This window comes from Choloepus didactylus, chromosome 18 (genome assembly GCF_015220235.1).
Source record: "Choloepus didactylus isolate mChoDid1 chromosome 18, mChoDid1.pri, whole genome shotgun sequence".
Classification (NCBI taxonomy): domain Eukaryota; kingdom Metazoa; phylum Chordata; class Mammalia; order Pilosa; family Megalonychidae; genus Choloepus; species Choloepus didactylus.
The window spans coordinates 31,191,664-31,214,558 of record NC_051324.1 but is presented as its reverse complement, the minus strand read 5'-3'; the positions used below and the strand labels follow the sequence as shown (position 1 = coordinate 31,214,558).

At 39.3% G+C, this 22,895-nt stretch overlaps 1 protein-coding gene across 5 annotated transcripts in view; it reads right to left on the bottom strand.

The window, feature by feature from the left end:
* Positions 1 to 22,895, bottom strand: part of AP2B1 (adaptor related protein complex 2 subunit beta 1) — a 141,656-nt gene that overhangs the window by 9,990 nt on the left and 108,771 nt on the right. For all 5 annotated transcript variants that reach the window (XM_037810841.1, XM_037810844.1, XM_037810840.1 and 2 more), the window contains 2 exons: positions 3,008 to 3,092; positions 2,008 to 2,094 (listed from right to left, as the gene is read on the bottom strand). In XM_037810841.1, the coding sequence (XP_037666769.1) occupies positions 2,008 to 2,094; positions 3,008 to 3,092 (172 nt within the window). The remainder of the gene's footprint in view (positions 1 to 2,007; positions 2,095 to 3,007; positions 3,093 to 22,895) is intronic.

The following is a 22,895-nucleotide window of genomic DNA, read 5'->3' as shown; positions in this document are numbered from 1 at the left end:
AAGCCTGTCTCCTTCATGTAGCACCACTGAAACCAAACCTGCTTTCCAATTACTCTGGCCTTTCTCTGTTCTCTATAGACCAGCATTTCCCAGATCATGTTCAAGAACACTGGTGTTCTAGAAGATGTTAATAAGCATTTTGTAATTTTAAGTTTCATGTCAAATAAATTCAGCTGACAGCGGGTTAAACAGGTTTCCTCAACATAGGATTTCTCAGAACTTTTATTGTCCTAATATGCAATGGCAATTTCTATGAGAGGCAAACGTATGCTGTATTTTTTCAAATTTAATTGACCACAGAACCCTTTTTATTGAGGGACAAATGTTCTTAGGAACAGTGGACCAACTTTACCACAAGGGTGACTGTAACTGTGGCCTGGTCTCTTCCAAGCTGGGCACAGGGGCTGCTTTTCCAACAGGATCCACTCTGGCTGTCACCACTAACAACTGTTGAGTCTGCACACGATCAGTGCCTGAAGAACTTCTTAATCTACAGAAAGGTGTCCAACCACCCTTACTCATCAAATGAGGTTTGTGATAACTGACCAAAGAGCCTCAAAGAAAGGGATAGATAACACTGCCATCTTACCCAAAGCAAGACACAAAAAGAAGCTCAATTTGAGTGTGAATTTTTGTAAAGTACAGAAAACTCTGGTTTTGTTTAACACATGCCTAATTAGGCAGGGTGAGAAATCCAGATTGAGAATATGCTAGAAAAAAGGCAGATATGTGGTATTCCTGAACTAACTCATTATTGTGATGGAGATTATGAAGTCTCTCTCCTCAAACATCTCTCTAAGGGCTCAGGAGAAGTTAGATGATTATTATCATAGGAAAACTTCCACCTTAAGCTTCTATACTCAGATGCCAGTCTGCCTGTCTTTTATTTCTGAGGGCTCAAACAGGGCTTTAGCCGCCTGAAAATCTCAGAGAGGACCTATAAGTCCATCGCATTTAAAAGAGGTATCAAAGCAGGAGGCTGACTACTATCCAGCTGGATTTCAAAAGCCCTATAACAAAAGATTTGTCTGAACACACAAGATGAATACATCATGGAGTCCCAATAAGCTAAAATTAAAAACAAAAGGTCAGAATGAAAAGACAGTGATTTTCATTTTTCTTTTCTTTCTTAACTGCCACATCATCTCCCTCTTCCAATGCTATGTTATGCTCCAGCTGCAATGAGAGGATGGCAGCATGCTGAAAACCCCCTTATGAGAGCCACCAACGAATGGAGAAGGAAATGATGTTAAGTGAGGAAAGAGGAGGAACTGTCCCAGCACCAAGGCTTACTTTCATTCAAGCTCATAAAGCCTTGTACTAACCTCAAAAAAGAGAATGGAACAAAGGCAAGACTCTGAAGAGCTCAGGGGCTCCTTCAGTGAAACAAAGCCCTAAGGACTGATAGCTGCTATCGTTCCTTCTCTTGGGTTACCTCTTTTATGTTCTATTAGAGTAATACAATAACTTCAAAAGGGTCTAGGGCTTTTTACTGGTGATTAAAGAAGTTAGTATGGACACATGAAAGCAGACATAAGGCAGGAAAAAAAAAGGTTACCAACTAGGTTTTTATTGACTATACTGTATTCTAGTTTAATTATAAACACAGGATTCTAAACACAGAATCTCAGAGAGCTACCTTTCCTCCGATACAGATGGTTGCTATAAAAGAAGGAACATCCTTTCCAACTTTCAGGAGAGTACACATCTTCAACTGCTACTTTAATTACTTGATGCTTAGGATGTTCATGTAACATGACTGATGTCTTCAATTATTGAAGAATTAGGTAGACAGACCCATTTTAGTTTTTTCCTTTAAAAAGTAGTACCTATATCAAAACATCCCCAAGTTTTTAAAGACAGGTTTGCAAAGTAATGTATCTGCCATCTAATCATTAGAAACAAGGTAGATGTAGAAAGAAGAGGCAGGTAAGGGAAAGATATAATTTTCAAATATCTAATCTGATTTGCTAAGATGAAAATGAATTGAATCACTTCACTACTCACCAGCATTTAAATGACATTCCTTAATCTGAAACTGAAGTTCATTTTCATTGGGAATATCTTTCCATGTTGCAAGGAAGACCTGGCGCTCTGTATGGGGAACAAGTGGGAAAGGAGTGATGTGCACAGTCTGTTGGTATTCTGACATCTGATGCCGCACACCATTTCTCCTTTGTGGGGTTGGCTCTCGATAACACAGCTAGCTAGCAGCAACCTGGGAATGAAGCCAATTCTTAGCTATGCAGAGGTGCTACATTCCAGGTCAATTAACTGCACACTAGTAGCACTGGGATACAATAGAAAGAATTTGAGTCAGACCATCTAAGCTTTAGTTTTGGCTCCACTGTTTTCCTATTTGGATGACTGAGTAAGTCTTGGGATCTTTCTAAGCCTTAATTTCTTCATATCTCATTACATCTGTTCTGCTTACCCAAAGAGCCACTGTGAGAATCAAATCAATCAAGTACCAATACAATATACACCAATATAAGCTAGCTTTATTAGATGGTGGTTTTATAAGTAAGGGAAGAGAGAAATAACAATAGCCACATGAGAAGTACTAAAGGCTTATTACAAATTATTGAATTTTTATTTTGAGGCACTAAGAACTTAGCACAGGACTACATGCTATATTTATGTGTATTTATCTCATTAAGTTGTTATAAAAACTATTTCCACTTTGCAAACTTGGAAACAAAGTCAAAATAGTTAAACACCTTGCCCACAGTCACACAACTAATAAATGGCAGAGCTGAGATTCAAATCCATATCCTCCTGGCACCAACCTTTTATTTTATTTCCTGGGTACTCAGATAATGGGCATTCTGATCTAGAGAACATTCACAAAGCAAGAATGACTGTGACTCAGGCCAATAAATAGTTAGCAATTTTAAGTGTTTTAGTCCATTTTTTAAACCTCAAAATAATCTGTACCTCTAGGGCTATGCTCTGCCTGACATTCAAAGGAGGGGCAAAGGTATATTAGGCAGAAGGACGCACTTACCCATTTTGCCGTCTTCTACAAAAAGCACGTTGAGTGGGATCAGGCAGCTGAAGTAGAAGACATCGATATTGTTTTTCACAGCCACCTGCCAGGAAAGTAACAAGGGAAAATTAAGACATCATAGGAAGCCAGGTAGGAGGGAAAGAACAGTTATGTGTCTAGAAATATACAACCGTATTTGGACAGTGCAGGACCCTCAAAATCAAGGAGCACACCAGTCCATACAGTGCCAAGCACATCTTTACTCATTCCACTGTCATAGCACTGTGATAACCTGCAACATTACCTCTCTCCAGAAGGGCTGTCTTCAAGGCACAACTTCTATATACCCAGAATAATCTATGCAGTTGTTTTTCATTTCTATGATTATTAACTGTAGCCGCTACCACTTATTAAGTACCTACTATTGATATTATTTCTAATCCTTGTTATAACTATCCTAAACAAAGTAGGTATCATTCCCCTCTCATTTCACAGATGAGGAGAGTGAGGTTTAGGAAGATTAAGTAACATTCAGGGTCACACTGCTAGCACACAGAAGACCTAGGATTTAAATTCAGATCTATCTGACCCTAAACCTTGGTGGGTTTTTTTTTCCCCTTTTTCTCTCTCCACAATAACTAGTGCCATATTGTCTCTTACCTTTTTTAGATAATGGTTTAAAAGTTGTTTCTTATATAATCTTACTTCCTAGGTCCTTGGTGGGAAAAGTTTGTTGGGTCAAACAGTGGTATGTCTGATGGCTATAAGAAGGAAAAGCCTTCAGACAAGCAAAGAAATGAGTTTTCTTCTCGCAATACAAGCTTTTGATTTAGGTAGACTGTGATGCTACCATGGTCTGCTCAATTCAGAGCATGATGTTTATATTCTTTAAACAGCCCCAGTAAGTACTTTGATTTGGGGGCAACACTGACTGGTGTATACTCAGGAAAAGGCAGATTCCACTGCAGCAGATTACAGGAGCCACAGACTGTAAGGAGACAGAGGAGGAGGAGAATTGCTTGGAACCACTTCTCACTGGTTTCTGTCCCTAATGACTTTTCCATCTATTTCTTGGCACTGCAGGAAAACATTTCTTTGGGCAAGTTCTATGATCAGTAACTATGCCTATTTCTTTCTCGCTTTCCCTTTTAAAAAAAATCAAGGAAAAAAGTGCTTGTATAGTATCACAATCAGCCCCTGTCCCCCTCCCGTCAGTCCCTCAGCTTTTTTTTTTTTTTTTTTTTTTTTTTTGAAACAAAACAAAACACAGCATACCTATTTCTTCATCAAAACTTTGGCTATGAAATTCAAATATTCTTTCTGAAGTACTTCCAGTCCTATTACATTTCTTGTCAACACATCTTCCTGACCATAATAGTACCTTTATTTCCTCTTCCAACACAGCTTTTCTGTTCCTCTTCAAAAAGAATCCATCCAATAACTTTCCTTATAACTTGTACTATTAATCTTTCAATTACCAACCCTAGACGTTTTTGAACCATATCACATAGTCTGACGCCCAAAATGTGGAAATAGAAGGATTCTCAAAAGCTTGAGTCTGGTGAATTTAAGCAGAGTAACTAATCTCAGGAAACAAGGACCCAAGACATTCTTTAAGATGTACTAGAGCACCACTTCAAAAGATTTATACCAGCTGTGGGCTTCTGGGAAAGAGGTGTTTTTTAAATTCATCTGGTACTCAGCAATGAGAGAAGTACTACTCTTACTTTGAATAAGGGTATCAAGATGACCTTGAGACTAGTGCCGGGCTTTCTAAAGAACATTTAGAAATGAAAATGGGGTTATGGGGGTGGGCTAGTGGTGGGTCACATAAAGGTCTTATGTGAAATGAATATCAATAAAGTGATTATCATTACTGTCATCTTCAAGTATAAAGCAGTCATATCTTACAATGTGCCATCATTTGAACATTTATTAATGTTTACTATGTCCAAAAATCTGAGATACAAGAAAGAAAACAGAAAATATCATCCCTTGTCCTCCATGGGGATAATATTAGTGGTTCTTAACCAAAGGCTTATAGAAGAATCATCTGGGGAGGTTTTTCAAAATAGATGCCAGGGCCCTACTCTGTATAAAAGAATTAGCAATCTCTAAATCTAGGACCTGGTATATATATTTTGGAAGGAGTTCCTAGGAAGATCAATCAGATAAGCAATTAATTACAGAACAATATCACCTAAGAAGTTTGAATGGGCTTCTAAACATTTTTTTCTGAGCAACTTATTTCAATTAGAGCTCCTTAACAATGAAAAAGGCATGTGAAAGCCCTCTAGATCAGTGGTGCTGAACCATTTTGCCTTGTAGACCCTTTTGACAAATAGATGAAAGCTATGAATGCTCTTCTTGAAAAATGTACATGCAACACTTCCACAAACAATTTCAGGGATTTCAGGACACCCTGAAGACTATCCCTGGACCTCTACTCTAGAATAATTCTCTGAGAAGCTGAAACACCCAAATCGGAGGCAGCACACATAGTGGGTTCCAACACGGACTTGGGAGCTGGACTACCTGATTTTGGATTCTAGCTCTGCCACTTACTAGCTGTGTGACTATGGGCAAGTTACTCAGTCTTGCCTGTAGAATGGACAATACTGAATCCATGGGTTGTTATGAGGATAATGAGGCAGTATTTGCAAAGCACTCAGAATAGTGCATGACACACAGGAAGTGCTATAAAAAGTGTCTGTGAAACAAAGAAAAATTTCCTCTTCTTTTTACTATCTCATGTCTTACCTTTTTACTGAGAATAGAATGCTGCCACGATTTTTCATAATTAAGGATAACTGTGTTAGATTTATCTGAACTCTTACACATGCTAAATGTAATACTACTACTATTATAAAGAAAGATTGGAGGAGATAAAAAGGCTAATTGGTAAACTGTTGCATTAATGATTCTTCTTAACAGACACTCTGGGAAAAATATCTATTTGAAGGACCAACCTGTACAGGTCACTCTTTGGGGAAGCCTTTTATCCCTTTCTTATTAGCTTTCCAAAATATCTATTTGCAGCTCTCAAACTTATACTCTCGGCTAGAACTGCATTCATTTCAAGAATACATAGCTCTTCTGAACCTGGCTTCTGCCTACCACTCAACCTACTTCCTTAACTTCAATTATACCAAAATTACTTCTCGTTCCCCAACACTGAACCTCACAGCTCTGTGCCTTTTTTTTTTTTTTTTTTTTGGTGTTCTTGGCTCTGAACAAAAGCATGTCTAAGATCAACTCTGCTCAAACAGGATTGCACTTGACTATCTGTTACCAAAACTATTACAATGGCTGAACATAAAAGGATCTATCACTTCACCAAACATAAAATCTGATGTTGGTTGAGAGGCTCAGTCATGTCAGGGCCACTGTCTCTGAGAGTCTTTTTTTTTTTTTTTTTTTTTTTTTTTTAATCATCATTTTATTGAGATATATTCACATACCACGCAGTCATACAAAACAAATTGTACTTTCGATTGTTTACAGTACCATTACATAGTTGTACATTCATCACCTAAATCAATCCCTGACACCTTCATTAGCACACACACAAAAATAACAAGAATAATAATTAGAGTGAAAAAGAGCAATTGAAGTAAAAAAGAACACTGGGTACCTTTGTCTGTTTGTTTGCTTCCCCTACTTTTCTACACATCCATCCATAAACTAGACAAAGTGGAGTTTGGTCCTTATGGCATTCCCAATCCCACTGTCACCCCTCATAAGCTACATTTTTATACAACTGTCTTCGAGATTCATGGGTTCTGGGTTGTAGTTTAATAGTTTCAGGTATCCACCACCAGCTACCCCAATTCTTTAGAACCTAAAAAAGGTTGTCTAAAGTGTGCGTAAGAGTGCCCACCAGAGTGATCTCCCGGCTCGTTTTGGAATCTCTCTGCCACTGAAGCTTATTTCATTTCCTTTCACATCCCCCTTTTGGTCAAGAAGATGTTCTCCATCCCACGATGCCGGGTCTACATTCCTCCCCGGGAGTCATATTCCACGTTGCCAGGGAGATTCACTTCCCTGGGTGTCTGATCCCACGTAGGGGGGAGGGCAGTGATTTCACCTTTCAAGTTGGCTTAGCCAGAGAGAGAGGGCCACATCTGAGCAACAAAGAGGCATTCAGGAGGAGACTCTTAGGCACAAATACAGGGAGGCCTAGCCTCTCCTTTGCAGCAACCATCTTCCCAAGGGTAAAACTTATGGTAGAGGGCTCAACCCATCAAACCACCAGTCCCCTATGTTTGTGGTCATGTTAGCAACCATGAAGGTGGGGTAGGCAAATACCCCTGCATTCTCCACAGGCTCCTCAAGGGGGCACTACATCTTTTTTTTTTTTTTCCTTGTTTGTCTTTTTTCTTTTTTCTTTTTTTTTTTAACTTTCCCTTCTTTTTTAAATCAACTGTATGAAAAAAAAAAGTTAAAAAGAAAACAAACATACAATAAAAGAACCTTTCAAAGAGACCATAACAAGGGAGTAAGAAAAAGACAACTAACCTAAGATAACTGCTTAACTTCCAACATGTTCCTACTTTACCCCAAGAAAGTTACATAATATAGCAACATTTCAGTGAACTTGTTCCTACTACATCCATCAGAAATTAACAGACCATAGTCATTTCTGGGCATCCCCAGAACGTTAAATAGCTTATCTGTTCTTCTTGGATTATTGTTCCCCCTTCCTTAATTGCTCTCTACTGCTAGTTCCCCTACATTCTACATTCTAAACCATTTGTTTTACATTTTTCAAAGTTCACATTAGTGGTAGCATATAATATTTCTCTTTTTGTGCCTGGCTTATTTCGCTCAGCATTATGTCTTCAAGGTTCATCCATGTTGTCATATGTTTCACCAGATCGTTCCTTCTTACTGCCGCGTAGTATTCCATCGTGTGTATATACCACATTTTATTTATCCACTCATCTGTTGAAGGACATTTGGGTTGTTTCCATCTCTTGGCAATTGTGAATAATGCTGCTATGAACATTGGCGTGCAGATATCTGTTCGTGTCACTGCTTTCCGATCTTCCGGGTATATACCGAGAAGTGCAATCGCTGGATCGAATGGTAGCTCTATATCTAGTTTTCTAAGGAACTGCCAGACTGACTTCCAGAGTGGCTGAACCATTATACAGTCCCACCAACAATGAATAAGAGTTCCAATTTCTCCACATCCCCTCCAGCATTTGTAGTTTCCTGTTTGTTTAATGGCAGCCATTCTAACCGGTGTTAGATGGTATCTCATTGTGGTCTTAATTTGCATCTCTCTAATAGCTAGTGAAGCTGAACATTTTTTCATGTGTTTCTTGGCCATTTGTATTTCCTCTTCAGAGAACTGTCTTTTCATATCTTTTGCCCATTTTATAATTGGGCTGTCTGTACTATTGTCATTGAGTTGTAGGATTTCTTTGTATATGCAAGATATCAGTCTTTTGTCAGATACATGGTTTCCAAAAATTTTTTCCCATTGAGTTGGCTGCCTCTTTACCTTTTTGAGAAATTCCTTTGAGGTGCAGAAACTTCTAAGCTTGAGGAGTTCCCATTTATCTATTTTCTCTTTTGTTGCTTGTGCTTTGGGTGTAAAGTCTAGGAAGTGGCCTCCTAATACAAGGTCTTGAAGATGTTTTCCTACATTATCTTCTAGGAGTTTTATGGTACTTTCTTTTATATTGAGATCTTTGGTCCATTTTGAGTTAATTTTTGTGTAGGGGGTGAGGTAGGGGTCCTCTTTCATTCTTTTGGATATGGATATCCAACTCTCCCAGCCCCATTTGTTGAAAAGACCATTATGGCTCAGTTCGGTGACTTTGGGGGCCTTATCAAAGATCAGTCGGCCATAGATCTGAGGGTCTATCTCTGAATTCTCAATTCGATTCCATTGATCTATATGTCTATCTTTGTGCCAGTACCATGCTGTTTTGGCAACTGTGGCTTTATAATAAGCTTCAAAGTCAGGGAGTGTAAGTCCTCCCACTTCGTTTTTCTTTTTTAGAGTGTCTTTAGCAATTCGAGGCATCTTCCCTTTCCAAATAAATTTGATAACTAGCTTTTCCAAGTCTGCAAAGTAGGTTGTTGGAATTTTGATTGGGAGTGCATTGAATCTGTAGATGAGTTTGGGTAGAATTGACATCTTAATGACATTTAGCCTTCCTATCCATGAACATGGAATATTTTTCCATCTTTTAAGGTCCCCTTCTATTTCTTTTAGTAGAGTTATGTAGTTTTCTTTGTATAGGTCTTTTACATCTTTGGTTAAGTTTATTCCTAGGTACTTGATTTTTTTAGTTGCTATTGAAAATGGTATCTTTTTCTTGAGTGTCTCTTCAGTTTGTTCATTTCTAGCATATAGAAACATTACTGACTTATGTGCATTAATCTTGTATCCTGCTACTTTGCTAAATTTGTTTATTAGCTCTAGTAGGTGTATTGTCGATTTCTCAGGGTTTTCTAGATATAAGATCATATCATCTGCAAACAATGACAGTTTTACTTCTTCTTTTCCAATTTGGATGCCTTTTATTTCTTTGTCTTGCCGGATTGCCCTGGCTAGCACTTCCAGCACAATGTTGAATAACAGTGGTGACAGCGGGCATCCTTGTCTTGTTCCTGATCTTAGAGGGAAGGCTTTCAGTCTCTCACCATTGAGTACTATGCTGGCTGTGGGTTTTTCATATATGCTCTTTATCATGTTGAGGAATTTTCCTTCAATTCCTACCTTTTGAAGTGTTTTTATCAAAAAGGGATGTTGGATTTTGTCAAATGCTTTTTCAGCATCTATTGAGATGATCAATTGATTTTTCCCTTTCGAGTTTTTAATGTGTTGTAATACATTGATTGTTTTTCTTATGTTGAACCATCCTTGCATGCCTGGAATGAACCCCACTTGGTCATGGTGTATGATTTTTTTAATGTGTCTTTGGATTCGATTTGCAAGTATTTTGTTGAGGATTTTTGCATCTATATTCATTAGGGAGATTGGCCGGTAGTTTTCCTTTTTTGTAGCATCTTTGCCTGGTTTTGGTATTAGATTGATGTTAGCTTCATAGAATGAGTTAGGTAGTGTTCCATTTTCTTCAATGTTTTGAAAGAGTTTGAGTAAGATTGGTGTCAGTTCTTTCTGGAAAGTTTGGTAGAACTCCCCTGTGAAGCCATCTGGCCCTGGGCATTTATTTGTGGGAAGATTTTTGATGACTGATTGGATCTCTTTGCTTGTGATGGGTTGGTTGAGGTCTTCTATTTCTTCTCTGGTCAGTCTAGGTTGTTCATATGTTTCCAGGAAATTGTCCATTTCTTCTACATTATCCAGTTTGTTGCCATACAGTTGTTCATAATATCCTCTTATAATTTTTTTAATTTCTTCAGGATCTGCAGTTATGTTACCTTTTTCATTCATTATTTTGTTTATATGGGTCTTCTCTCTTTTTGATTTTGTCAGTCTAGCTAGGGGCTTGTCAATCTTGTTGATCTTCTCAAAGAACCAACTTTTGGTGATATTTATCCTTTCTATTGTTTTTTTGTTCTCTATGTCATTTATTTCTGCTTTAATCCTTGTTATTTCTTTTCTTGTACTTGGTTTAGGATTGGTTTGCTGTTCATTTTCTAGCTTCTTCAGTTGATCCATTAGTTCTTTGATTTTGACTCTTTCTTCCTTTTTAATATATGCGTTTAGTGCTATAAATTTCCCCCTTAGCACTGCTTTTGCTGCATCCCATAGGTTTTGGTATGTTGTGTTCTCATTTTCATTCGTCTCTATATATTTAGCAATTTCTCTTGCTATTTCTTCTTTAACCCACTGATTGTTTAGGAGTGAGTTGTTTAACCTCCAGGTATTTGTGAATTTTCTAAGTCTCTGATGGTTATTGACTTCTAATTGTATTCCATTGTGGTCAGAGAATGTGCTTTGAATAATTTCAATCTTTTTAAATTTATTGAGGCTTGTTTTATGTCCCAGCATATGATCTATTCTGGAGAAAGTTCCGTGAGCACTAGAAAAGTATGTGTATCCTGGTGATTTGGGATGTAATGTCCTGTAGATGTCTGTTAAATCTAATTCATTTATCAGATTGTTTAGGTTTTCAATTTCCTTATTGGTCTTCTGTCTGGTTGATCTATCTATAGGAGAGAGTGATGTGTTGAAGTCTCCCACAATTATTGTGGAAACATCAATTGCTTCCTTTAGTTTTGCCAATGTTTCTCTCATGTATTTTGTGGCACCTTGATTGGGTGCATAGACATTTACGATTGTTATTTCTTCTTGCTGAATTGCCCCTTTTATTAGTATGTAGTGGCCTTCTTTGTCTCTCAAAACATCCCTGGATTTGAAGTCTATTTTATCTGAGATTAATATTGCTACACCTGCTTTCTTTTGGCTGTAGCTTGCATGAAATATTTTTTTCCATCCTTTCACTTTCAGTTTCTTTGTGTCCCTGTGTCTAAGATGAGTCTCTTGTATGCAACATATTGATGGTTCATTTTTTTTGATCCATTCTGCGAATCTATATCTTTTAATTGGGGAGTTTAATCCATTTACATTCAACGTTAAAACCGTGAAGGCATTTCTTGAATCAGCCATCTTATCCTTTGGATTATGTTTGCCATATTTTTCCCTCTCTCTATTAATATCCTTTATTGAACCCATACCGAATCTCTTTAGTACTGAACCTTTCTCCAGGTCTCTCTGTCCTGTCTTTGTTTCTCTGTCTGTAGGGCTCCCTTTAGTATCTCCAGTAGGGCAGGTCTCTTGTTAGCAAATTCTCTCAGCATTTGTTTGTCTGTGAAAAATTTAAGCTCTCCCTCAAATTTGAAGGAGAGCTTTGCTGGATAAAGTATTCTTGGCTGGAAATTCCTCTCACTCAGAATTTTAAATATATCGTGCCACTGCCTTCTTGCCTCCATGGTGGCTGCTGAGTAGTCACTACTTAGTCTTATGCTGTTTCCTTTGTATGTGGTGAATTGCTTTTCTCTTGCTGCTTTCAGAACTTGCTCCTTCTCTTCTGTGTTTGACAGTGTGATCAGTATATGTCTCGGAGTGGGTTTTTTTGGATTTATTCTATTTGGAGTTCGCTGAGCATTTATGATTTGTGTATTTATGTTGTTTAGAAGATTTGGGAAGTTTTCCCCAACAATTTCTTTGAATACTCTTCCTAGACCTTTACCCTTTTCTTCCCCTTCTGGGACACCAATGAGTCTTATATTCGGACGTTTCATATTATCTATCATATCCCTGAGGTCCATTTCGAGTTTTTCAATTTTTTTCCCCATTCTTTCTTTTATGCTTTCATTTTCCATTCTGTCATCTTCCAGGTCACTGATTCGTTGTTCAACTTCCTCTAGTCTTGTACTATGAGTGTCCAGAATCTTTTTAATTTGGTCAACAGTTTCTTTAATTTCCATAAGATCATCCATTTTTTTATTTAGTCTTGCAATGTCTTCTTTATGCTCTTCTAGGGTCTTCTTGATTTCCTTCATATCCCGTACTAGGGTCTCATTGTTCATCTTTAGTTCTTTGAGTAGCTGCTCTAGGTGGTGTGTCTCTTCTGGTCTTTTGATTTGGGTGCTTGGGCTTGGGTTATCCATATCGTCTGGTTTTTTCATATGCTTTATAATTTTCTGTTGTTTTTGGCCTCGTGGCATTTGCTGAACTTGATAGGGTTCTTTTAGGGTTTGTAGACCAGTTGAAGTCCTTATCTCTAATTTCTCAGATCTACAGCTTCGTGGAGTACACTTTCTCTAACTAACCAGCAGGTGGCGTCCACGAGCCACCTGTTCTCCACAAGCCAGATCTCCCCTGCTTAGCCTTTTTGGTGAGTGGGGGAGTGAGTCTTGTGGGGCCCAATTGGTGTACCAAGCTTGCGTGTGTAGTTGGTGTTGCCTGCCCTGTATGTGGGGCGTGTTTCTGGGCAGTCGGGGAGGGGGGGTGGCCCTAACAATCAAATCTCCCTGATGATCCTAGAGTTTTAAAGCTGCTGCAATAGTCTAATCCTTCAGTTCAGTCCTGCCACAGTTTGTCTCTGCCACTGACCCACAAGTCTTTGGTATTGGCGTATGGCTCCTGAGACTTGCAAGTGGGCCCCTCTTCCAGGCTGTGCACCCCGGGTCCTCTGTTGAGGGATGACTGTGCTATGTCACAGGTGAGTGCCGTCCCCCCAGGGCAGTTCTGGGCTGCTGGGCTGTGTTGGGAGGCTCCCAGTCTGCTCAAATGATGGCTGGATGGGGCTCTGTTAATTCACACTGCTCCCCCTTCCAAGCTCTGGGACATTCAGCTGAGGTTGCAGGGAAGGCTAATGTCCACGCCCAGTTTTGTGGTGTGTGCCTGTTATTTGAAGCACTTCCGTCACACTGGGTTGTCTGGGGCAGCTCTGGGCTATGGGGCTGGCGATGGGCAGGAGTGTTTCCTGTCCACCAGGATGGTGGCAGTGAGCGGACACCCCCCTTTTCTTGGGAAGTTGTGTTTCTGTGCCTTTTTATATGTTGTTCTTTCTGCTTAATATGTTCTTATCCTCAAGCTTTGAATCCCTGAAAAATACCTACCTAACCTTAAGATTCAAATTTCTAGGGAAAGCCCTACACTTTCCTCAAAGCATCCAGTGCATACTTCCATTATAGCACTGATCATATAAAATAATTGTTTACATCTGGCTCACCCACAATACAATGAGCTTCTTGAGTACAGAGGTGGTTTCTCATCTCCACTAGCATACCACCTAGCTCAATAATTATTGCATGAAATTAATGGGAAGATTTTTTTTTTTAACCTGTTTTCTATCCCTACATCATTCACATGCATAACAGTGCAATCAGTAACATCTTTTGTTAGGAACACCGACTCTCAATGAGGCAGGAATGGAGGCATGTAATGATGTGTGGATTCTTTTGGTTCAAAGCACTGAGCTAAAAGTAACACCTATATGCTAAGGAAGAACACACAAGTGGTACATCTCAACTCAAAGAACAATAGATTCTCCAAGATATGCCAATTACTCTTTGGGTATGTAGGCTGAAAAGAACCAAGGGGAAAACACAGTGTAAGGCCAGCTCAATTACAACCTTGATAGTGGCTACTCTTAAATAGAACAGAACTGGCCTTACAGAGTATGGTATTACTTTTGGAGGAAGGGGGAGAGAGGGAAGTTCCTTATTTTTTTATTTTGAAATTCACTGTTGCAACAGGTACAGAATAGGAAGACGTAATCCAGACAAGCCAGAGAACTATTTTCCAAGAGCTTTAACATCAACGTATAGCTTACCTATGGGGAAATCAATTACTACACGTATATCCAACTCCCTACTTAAATACCACTTGGATAACTAACTGGTATCTCCAATGAACATACCCAAAACCAAACTGTTGATCTTCCTATGCCCAAACTGAACCTTCTGCTGTTTTCCTAAACTCAATAAATGGAATACTGCAAAGCTTTTAAACTAGTCTCCCTGCTTCTGCACTTACCCTGCACCAACCATTCCCCAGCTTCCCCAGTCTATTCTCAACAAAGCAGCTAGGGTGATTTAAAATGCAGGTCAGCTCATAAATTCTTATCTATTCAAACCTACAATCTGACCCTTGTTACCTCCCTGATTTCATGTGCCACTACTTTTCCTCTTGCTAGCTCCATTCCAGCCACATGAGCCTACTGTTATTACTGGCACATAACAGGCATGTTGCTATCTCATGGCTTTTGCATTTATTGTTCCTTCTGTCTGGAATGCTCTTCCTCCAGAGATCTGCATGGCTCACTCTCTTTAATCAAATATTATCTTCTCAGGCAGGTCTTCCATTACCTACATAGCTATCAAATTATACCTCCCACCCCACAACCCCAGGACTCCTTATCCCAACACTGTTTTCTCTTTCTCCACTGACCTCACTACCATCTGACGTATTATTTATTTTACTTAGTTGTGGGATCACAGCCTGTCACTGTGCCATACACCCCACCAACGGTAGAATATCAAGTTCCATTAGGGAAGGGATTTTTGTCTCTAGTCACCACTGTTTTCCCAGCTTCTAGAACAATGACTGGCAGAGAATAAGTGCTCAATAAGAATAATGACTATAAAACATACTACTCAAAGTTCCTGATACCCATTTGGGTTTAGACGAGACATGAACTTAGTCTAAAGGGCAGTACTTCACAAGTTTTCCTGGTGTACTTCCCTTAATAGAAGGGAAAAATATCAGGGTGGAGGTAAGGGGAAGGGTCAGGACTCAGGGTATAATACGAAGTTACTCATCGTAAGAATAAAATTTCTTTGAAGTTCCATGTTATCCATAATGAATCCACGTGTTTCATTATGAAAGTGATACGTGAAAATGTGCCATGAGTATTTTGTAGCTTTCATATAATTCCCAGCATGATGGTCTTTAAAACTGGGGGATGTGACAGGGTTAAAGTTGGCATTTAAAAAAAATAATATAGAATAGAAAATATCATAGTGCATCTCATGAAGAGTAAGGTTTCCTAAAACTGTTACAATTTTATGTGTGTATTATGTGTGTATATACCTATTTGTATATATATAAATAGAGACGCTATGTAAAATATACTTTTTACTGTGAGTTGCAGTCAAGAAAGTCTAAAAGTCACAATACTCACACACCAAATTAGAAGCAAGCAGTGAGGAAATGGGTTCAAAAGGCTAAGGAACAGAACGCACACTTCAGCTTTGACTTTGAGGAGACCCAAAGCAGATCACAGACAGTACCAAGCAGCAAATTACCTAATCCTTGTTCCTCTAGTCCGTCATGTGTAATGCATGGCCATAACAATGTTAACATACCTCTCAGGGACCTCAATAGGGAGAGCAAATAGAAATGATTATAAGGCATTTTGAAAACACAAAAGTGGGCTATAAATGCTTAATAATAATAATGATTTTTAGAAGTTACTTTCAGTGGTTGCTGGGGAAAGAGCAGCCTGTCAGCGTCAGCCTGTAACCAGCAATTAGTTTCTTTCCATAGTATAGGAAGCCTGCTGCAGTAGCTGTAGCCTCTTTCTGGTGGCACAGCTGGAGACGCACAGGCTAAATTAATATTCTAACCTTGTTCCTGCGTACTCAAAAGTACTATAAAAAGGTATGAGATAAACTCAGTCGGAACTCTGGCAAGTCAGGCCCAATAGACACATCTCCCCACAGGTAACCAAGAGGCACTGCCACAAAAAATACCAAGCCAAGCACTACACAGTACATCCCTGAGATTGTAACATCTACTCTTCCATGACGTAACTTGTGACCTTTCTAAGTCTCTGAAGAGTATTTTTTTCTCCTATTCCTCCTCTCCATTTAGCTGTTGGAAAGATTATTTGTAGGCTGGTCCAAGCTAGGGCCAGGTGATGATGCTAAGCATCTCTGGTTCTCCAAGGAATGACGAATCAGATGGGTTTTAAGCACCACACCACCTAGTCTACAGATTGTAGGTAAATGGCTCTGAAAGACAGGTTTTTAATGGTACTGACTCCAACTGTGTGATATATGTCATCTGAGACGGAAGAAGTGGCCCTTTATGCTGACTGCTGGAGTTAAATCCACCTGTAGTTCTTCATTCCTAGTCAATGCCCCAAAATATCTACCATCTCTGAAGTCTAAATATGGTCTTCTACTTCAACTTTTATGGACCAATAAATTAGCTAGGAATTCTTGGAGATATCCTGAAAAAACATAGGGTCTATCTATAATATTTGACAATATCTGAGTACAGCTAAAAATATAGAAGGAATACTCATGAAACCCACCACAGAAAATGTCAATTTAATTTCCTTCTAATGCTAACTAAATTTTAAACCGAATGGCATTGTCAATTCACCTCCCAGGCTAAGATTCACTCAAGAACCCTCTTCCTATATTCTTTTCTAGTCTACCCAATAGATCAGGTGGGCTACATGACAGCTGAGCGGCCTCAAACAGTACCAATCTGCTATACAGTCTAGATAAAAGCCGTATTTGCTTAGTCTCAGGAGAAGTTAGGACATTTTTCAATATAGTGTGTGGACAGTGGAGCCGTTTGTAGGGGAAATTTAACAGTTTCCTCTCCTCCTGATAAAAGAAGCAGTTCTATGTCATTAAGCTAAATTCCCCTTGGGCAACAACATGCATTTCAGCATTTGAAGTTTCTGTACTTAAAGAGCTCTCAGAATGGAAAAGAAAGCTTTGAGCAGAATCCCAGATGGTCTCTGTAAATCATCGAACAGTACATGTAATTACTGAGCTTTAAAAAGCCAAGTAAATCCTGAGAGCCAGTCTCTTTAGTAGTCCCTGTTTTGAAAGGAGGTAAACAGAAACCGAATCTCACTTTCAAAAAACTTTCAAATAGACCATGAATTAGAATGTAGGATTAAACCTCCAGAACACCCAAGATAAGATTAAGATTGTAAAGCGGTATGGATAAACTGGTTTAAAACACTCCTGGATTAAACAGTCAAAATCCTTGGATTTGGGCAGGAGTAAATCAGAATGACGATCTCCAAGGCTATCCACTGGGACCTGAATGCCAAGGCACGGTATGGTTGGAACTACTGAAACCAAATTTTACAACTCTTCTGTAATTTAAGCTAAACTCTCAAGAACTGCTTTAAAAAAGAACCCCCTTCCTCACCAAGCCATTTGGAAAAATGGTAGTTAGGCCACAATTTTAATAGAAAACTGCCTGAAGGCAGAAAAAAAGCCACCCATAGCCATCACTAAAGCCATCTCAATTGCAGAAGGTCACACTTAACTCACACCCTCAAAGTGCATTGCCATGGACAGTTCTTCGACAGCTTAGCCCAAAGTGAATTTCAGTTCAGCAGTCACAACATTTTTCTGTCCTTTATCTTTGAATTTATAAATAATCACAGCCATTTTCACCAAAGTACACTCTTCTGAGAGCAGGCAGAGGAAAAAACTGCCTGATACTGAGAAGTGCTAGACAACCATTTTCTCTTTTTACTTTTTTTAAAATTTAATTTTATATAAATTATTCACATACCATACAATCATTCAAAGATCCAAAGTGCACAATCAATTGCCCATGGTACCATCATACAGCTGTGCATCTATCACAATTTTTATTACTTCAGAAAAGAAATAAAGCCAAAAAAAAAAAAAAAAAAAGAAAGAAAACTCAAATCCTCCCATACCCCTAACCACCTCCCTTCCATTACTGACTCATAGTATTGGTATAGTACATTTGTTACTGTTGATGAAAGAATGTTAAAATACTACTAACTGCAGTACGTAGTTTGCAATAGGTATATTTTTTCCCTATATACCCCTCTATTATTAATTTCTAGTTATAGTCATACATTTGCTCTAGTTCATGAAAAGAGATTTCCAGTATTTGTATAGTTAATAATGGACATTGTCTACCACAAGATTCACTGTTTTACGCATTCCCATATTTTAACCTCCAACTTTCCTTCTGGTGACATACATGACTCTAAGCTTTCCGTTCCACCACATTCACACACCATTCAGTACTGTTAGTTATTCTCAAAATAACGTGCTACTGCCACCTCTGTCCATCTCTAAGCACTTAAGTTCAACCTAGTTAAACATTCTGTTCATAATAACCAACTGCTCCCCATTCTTTAGCCTCGGTTCTATATCCTGGTAACTTAAATTTCATGTCTATGAGTTTACGTATTATACTTAGTTCATATAAGTGAGACATACAATATTTGTCCTTATGTGCCTGACTTATTTCACTCAATACAGTGCCCTCAAAACAATCAATGGTTCCCTGTATAATCACATATTTATACATTCACCACCATCACCACTATCTATATAAGGACATCTCCATTTCTTCCACAAAGGAGGAGGAAGAGTCAAAAAAAGAGAGAGAGACAAAAGAAAAAAAAATGACAGTTAAAAGGAACAAAAGGAAAGAATTAAACTAAAGTAGAATAAAAGAGTCAGACAACATCACCAATGCCAAGAGCCTCATACCCCTCCTTTATGCCAACACAGACTGAAAGCTAGTCCTCTTGGGCCCAATAGTTAGCCAAGTCGTGAATGTAAAGGAAAAGTTCTTAAAGGAAATTAAAAATGCTACTCCAGTGAACACACAAATGATAAGAAAGGGAAACAGTCTTATTGCTGATATGGAGAAAGTTTTAGCTGTCTGGATAGATGATCAAAGCAGCCACAACATCCCCTTATATCAAAGACTAATCCAGAGCAAGGCCCTAAATCTCCTCAATTCTATGACGGCTGAGAGAGGTAAGGAAGGTGCAAAAGAAGAGTTTGAAGCTAGCAGAGGTTGGTTCATGAGATTTAAGGAAAGAAACCATCTGTATAACATAGAAGTGCAAGGTGAAGCATTAAGTGCCGATGGAGAAGATGCAGCAAGTTATCCAGAAGATATAGAGGTGGGGCAAGATGGTGGGAGGCGGGGCAAGATGGTGGATTGCTGAGCTGTATGTTTTAGTTACTCCTCCAGGAAAGTATGTAGAAAGCCAGGAACTGCGTGGACTGGACACCACAGAGCAATTTGACTTTGGGCATGCTTCATACAACATTCATGAACACGTCGAACTGCTGAAATCAGCGAAATCCGTAAGTTTTTGCGGCCAGGGGAGCCACACCCCTCCCTGCCAGGCTCAGTCCCGTGGGAGGAGGGGCCATTAGTGCTGGGTACAAGGAGGGAGAACTGCAGTGGCAGCTCTTATCGGAAACTCATTCTACTGATCCAAACTCCAACCATAGATAGACTGAGACCAGACACCAGAGAATCTGAGAGCAGACAGCCCAGCAGAGAGGAGATAGGCATAGCAAAAAAACAGCAAGAAAAACTCCAAAATAAAAGCGGAGGATTTTTTGGAGTTCTGGTGAACATAGAAAGGGGAAGGGCAGAGCTCAGGCCCTGAGGCTCATATGCAAATCCAGAAGAAAAACTGATCTCTCTGCCCTGTGGACCTTTCCTTAATGGACCTAATTGCTTTGTCTCTTAGCATTTCAATAACACATTAGATCTGTGAGGAGGGCCCCCCCCCCTTTTTTTTTAAATCTTTTTTTCTTTTTCTAAAACAATTATTCTAAGAAGCCCAATACAGAAAGCTTCAAAGACTTGCTATTTGGGCAGGTCAAGTCAAGAGCAGAACTAGGAGAGCTCTGAGACAAAACGCAATAATCCAATGGCTGAGAAAATTCACTAAACACCACAACTTCCCAAGAAAAGGGGGGTGTCCGCTCACAGCCATCATCCTGGTGGACAGGAAACACTCCTGCCCATCGCCAGCCCCATAGCCCAGAACTGCCCCAGACAACCCAGTGTGACGGAAGTGCTTCAAATAACAGGCACACACCACAAAACTGGGCGTGGACATTAGCCTTCCCTGCAACCTCAGCTGATTGTCCCACAGTTGGGAAGGTAGAGCAGTGTGAATTAACAAAGCCCCATTCAGCCATCATTTCAGCAGACTGGGAGCCTCCCTACACAGCCCAGCAGCCCAGAACTGCCCTGGGGGGACGGCACTCACCTGTGACATAGCACAGTCATCCCTCAACAGAGGACCCAGGGTGCACGGCCTGGAAGAGGGGCCCACTTGCAAGTCTCAGGAGCCATACGCCAATACCAAGGACTTGTGGGTCAGTGGCAGAGACAAACTGTGGCAGGACTGAACTGAAGGATTAGACTATTGCAGCAGCTTTAAAACTCTAGGATCACCAAGGAGATCTGATTGTTAGAGCCACCCCCCCCTCCCTGACTGCCCAGAAACACACCCCATATACAGGGCAGGCAACACCAACTACACACGCAAGCTTGGTACACCAATTGGACCCCACAAGACTCACTCCCCCACTCACCAAAAAGGCTAAGCAGGGGAGAACTGGCTTGTGGAGAACAGGTGGCTCGTGGATGCCACCTGCTGGTTAGTTAGAGAAAGTGTACTCCACGAAGCTGTAGATCTGATAAATTAGAGATAAGGACTTCAATTGGTCTACAAATCCTAAAAGAACCCTATCAAGTTCAGCAAATGCCACGAGGCCAAAAACAACAGAAAATTATAAAGCATATGAAAAAACCAGACGATATGGATAACCCAAGCCCAAGCACCCAAATCAAAAGACCAGAATAGACACAGCACCTAGAGCAACTACTCAAAGAACTAAAGATGAACAATGAGACCATAGTACGGGAGATAAAGGAAATCAAGAAGACCCTAGAAGAGCATAAAGAAGACATTGCAAGACTAAATAAAAAAATGGATGATCTTATGGAAATTAAAGAAACTGTTGACCAAATTAAAAAGATTCTGGACACTCATAGTACAAGACTAGAGGAAGGTGAACAACGGATCAGTGACCTTGAAGATGACAGAATGGAAAATGAAAGCATAAAAGAAAGAATGGGGAAAAAAATTGAAAAAATCGAAATGGACCTCAGGGATATGATAGATAATATGAAACGTCCGAATATAAGACTCATTGGTGTCCCAGAAGGGGAAGAAAAGGGTAAAGGTCTAGGAAGAGTATTCAAAGAAATTGTTGGGGAAAACTTCCCAAATCTTCTAAACAACATAAATACACAAATCATAAATGCTCAGCGAACTCCAAATAGAATAAATCCAAATAAACCCACTCCGAGACATATACTGATCACACTGTCAAACACAGAAGAGAAGGAGCAAGTTCTGAAAGCAGCAAGAGAAAAGCAATTCACCACATACAAAGGAAACAGCATAAGACTAAGTAGTGACTACTCAGCAGCCACCATGGAGGCAAGAAGGCAGTGGCACGATATATTTAAAATTCTGAGTGAGAAAAATTTCCAGCCAAGAATACTTTATCCAGCAAAGCTCTCCTTCAAATTTGAGGGAGAGCTTAAATTTTTCACAGACAAACAAATGCTGAGAGAATTTGCTAACAAGAGACCTGCCCTACTGGAGATACTCAAGGGAGCCCTACAGACAGAGAAACAAAGAAAGGACAGAGAGACTTGGAGAAAGGTTCAGTACTAAAGAGATTCGGTATGGGTACAATAAAGGATATTAATAGACAGAGGGGAAAAATATGACAAACATAAACCAAAGGATAAGATGGCTGATTCAAGAAATGCCTTCACGGTTATAACGTTGAATGTAAATGGATTAAACTCCCCAATTAAAAGATATAGATTCGCAGAATGGATCAAAAAAAATGAACCATCAATATGTTGCATACAAGAGACTCATCTTAGACACAGGGACACAAAGAAACTGAAAGTGAAAGGATGGAAAAAAATATTTCATGCAAGCTACAGCCAAAAGAAAGCAGGTGTAGCAATATTAATCTCAGATAAAATAGACTTCAAATGCAGGGATGTTTTGAGAGACAAAGAAGGCCACTACGTACTAATAAAAGGGGCAATTCAGCAAGAAGAAATAACAATCGTAAATGTCTATGCACCCAATCAAGGTGCCACAAAATACATGAGAGAAACATTGGCAAAACTAAAGGAAGCAATTGATGTTTCCACAATAATTGTGGGAGACTTCAACACATCACTCTCTCCTATAGATAGATCAACCAGACAGAAGACCAATAAGGAAATTGAAAACCTAAACAATCTGATAAATGAATTAGATTTAACAGACATCTACAGGACATTACATCCCAAATCACCAGGATACACATACTTTTCTAGTGCTCACGGAACTTTCTCCAGAATAGATCATATGCTGGGACATAAAACAAGCCTCAATAAATTTAAAAAGATTGAAATTATTCAAAGCACATTCTCTGACCACAATGGAATACAATTAGAAGTCAATAACCATCAGAGACTTAGAAAATTCACAAATACCTGGAGGTTAAACAACACACTCCTAAACAATCAGTGGGTTAAAGAAGAAATAGCAAGAGAAATTGCTAAATATATAGAGACGAATGAAAATGAGAACACAACATACCAAAACCTATGGGA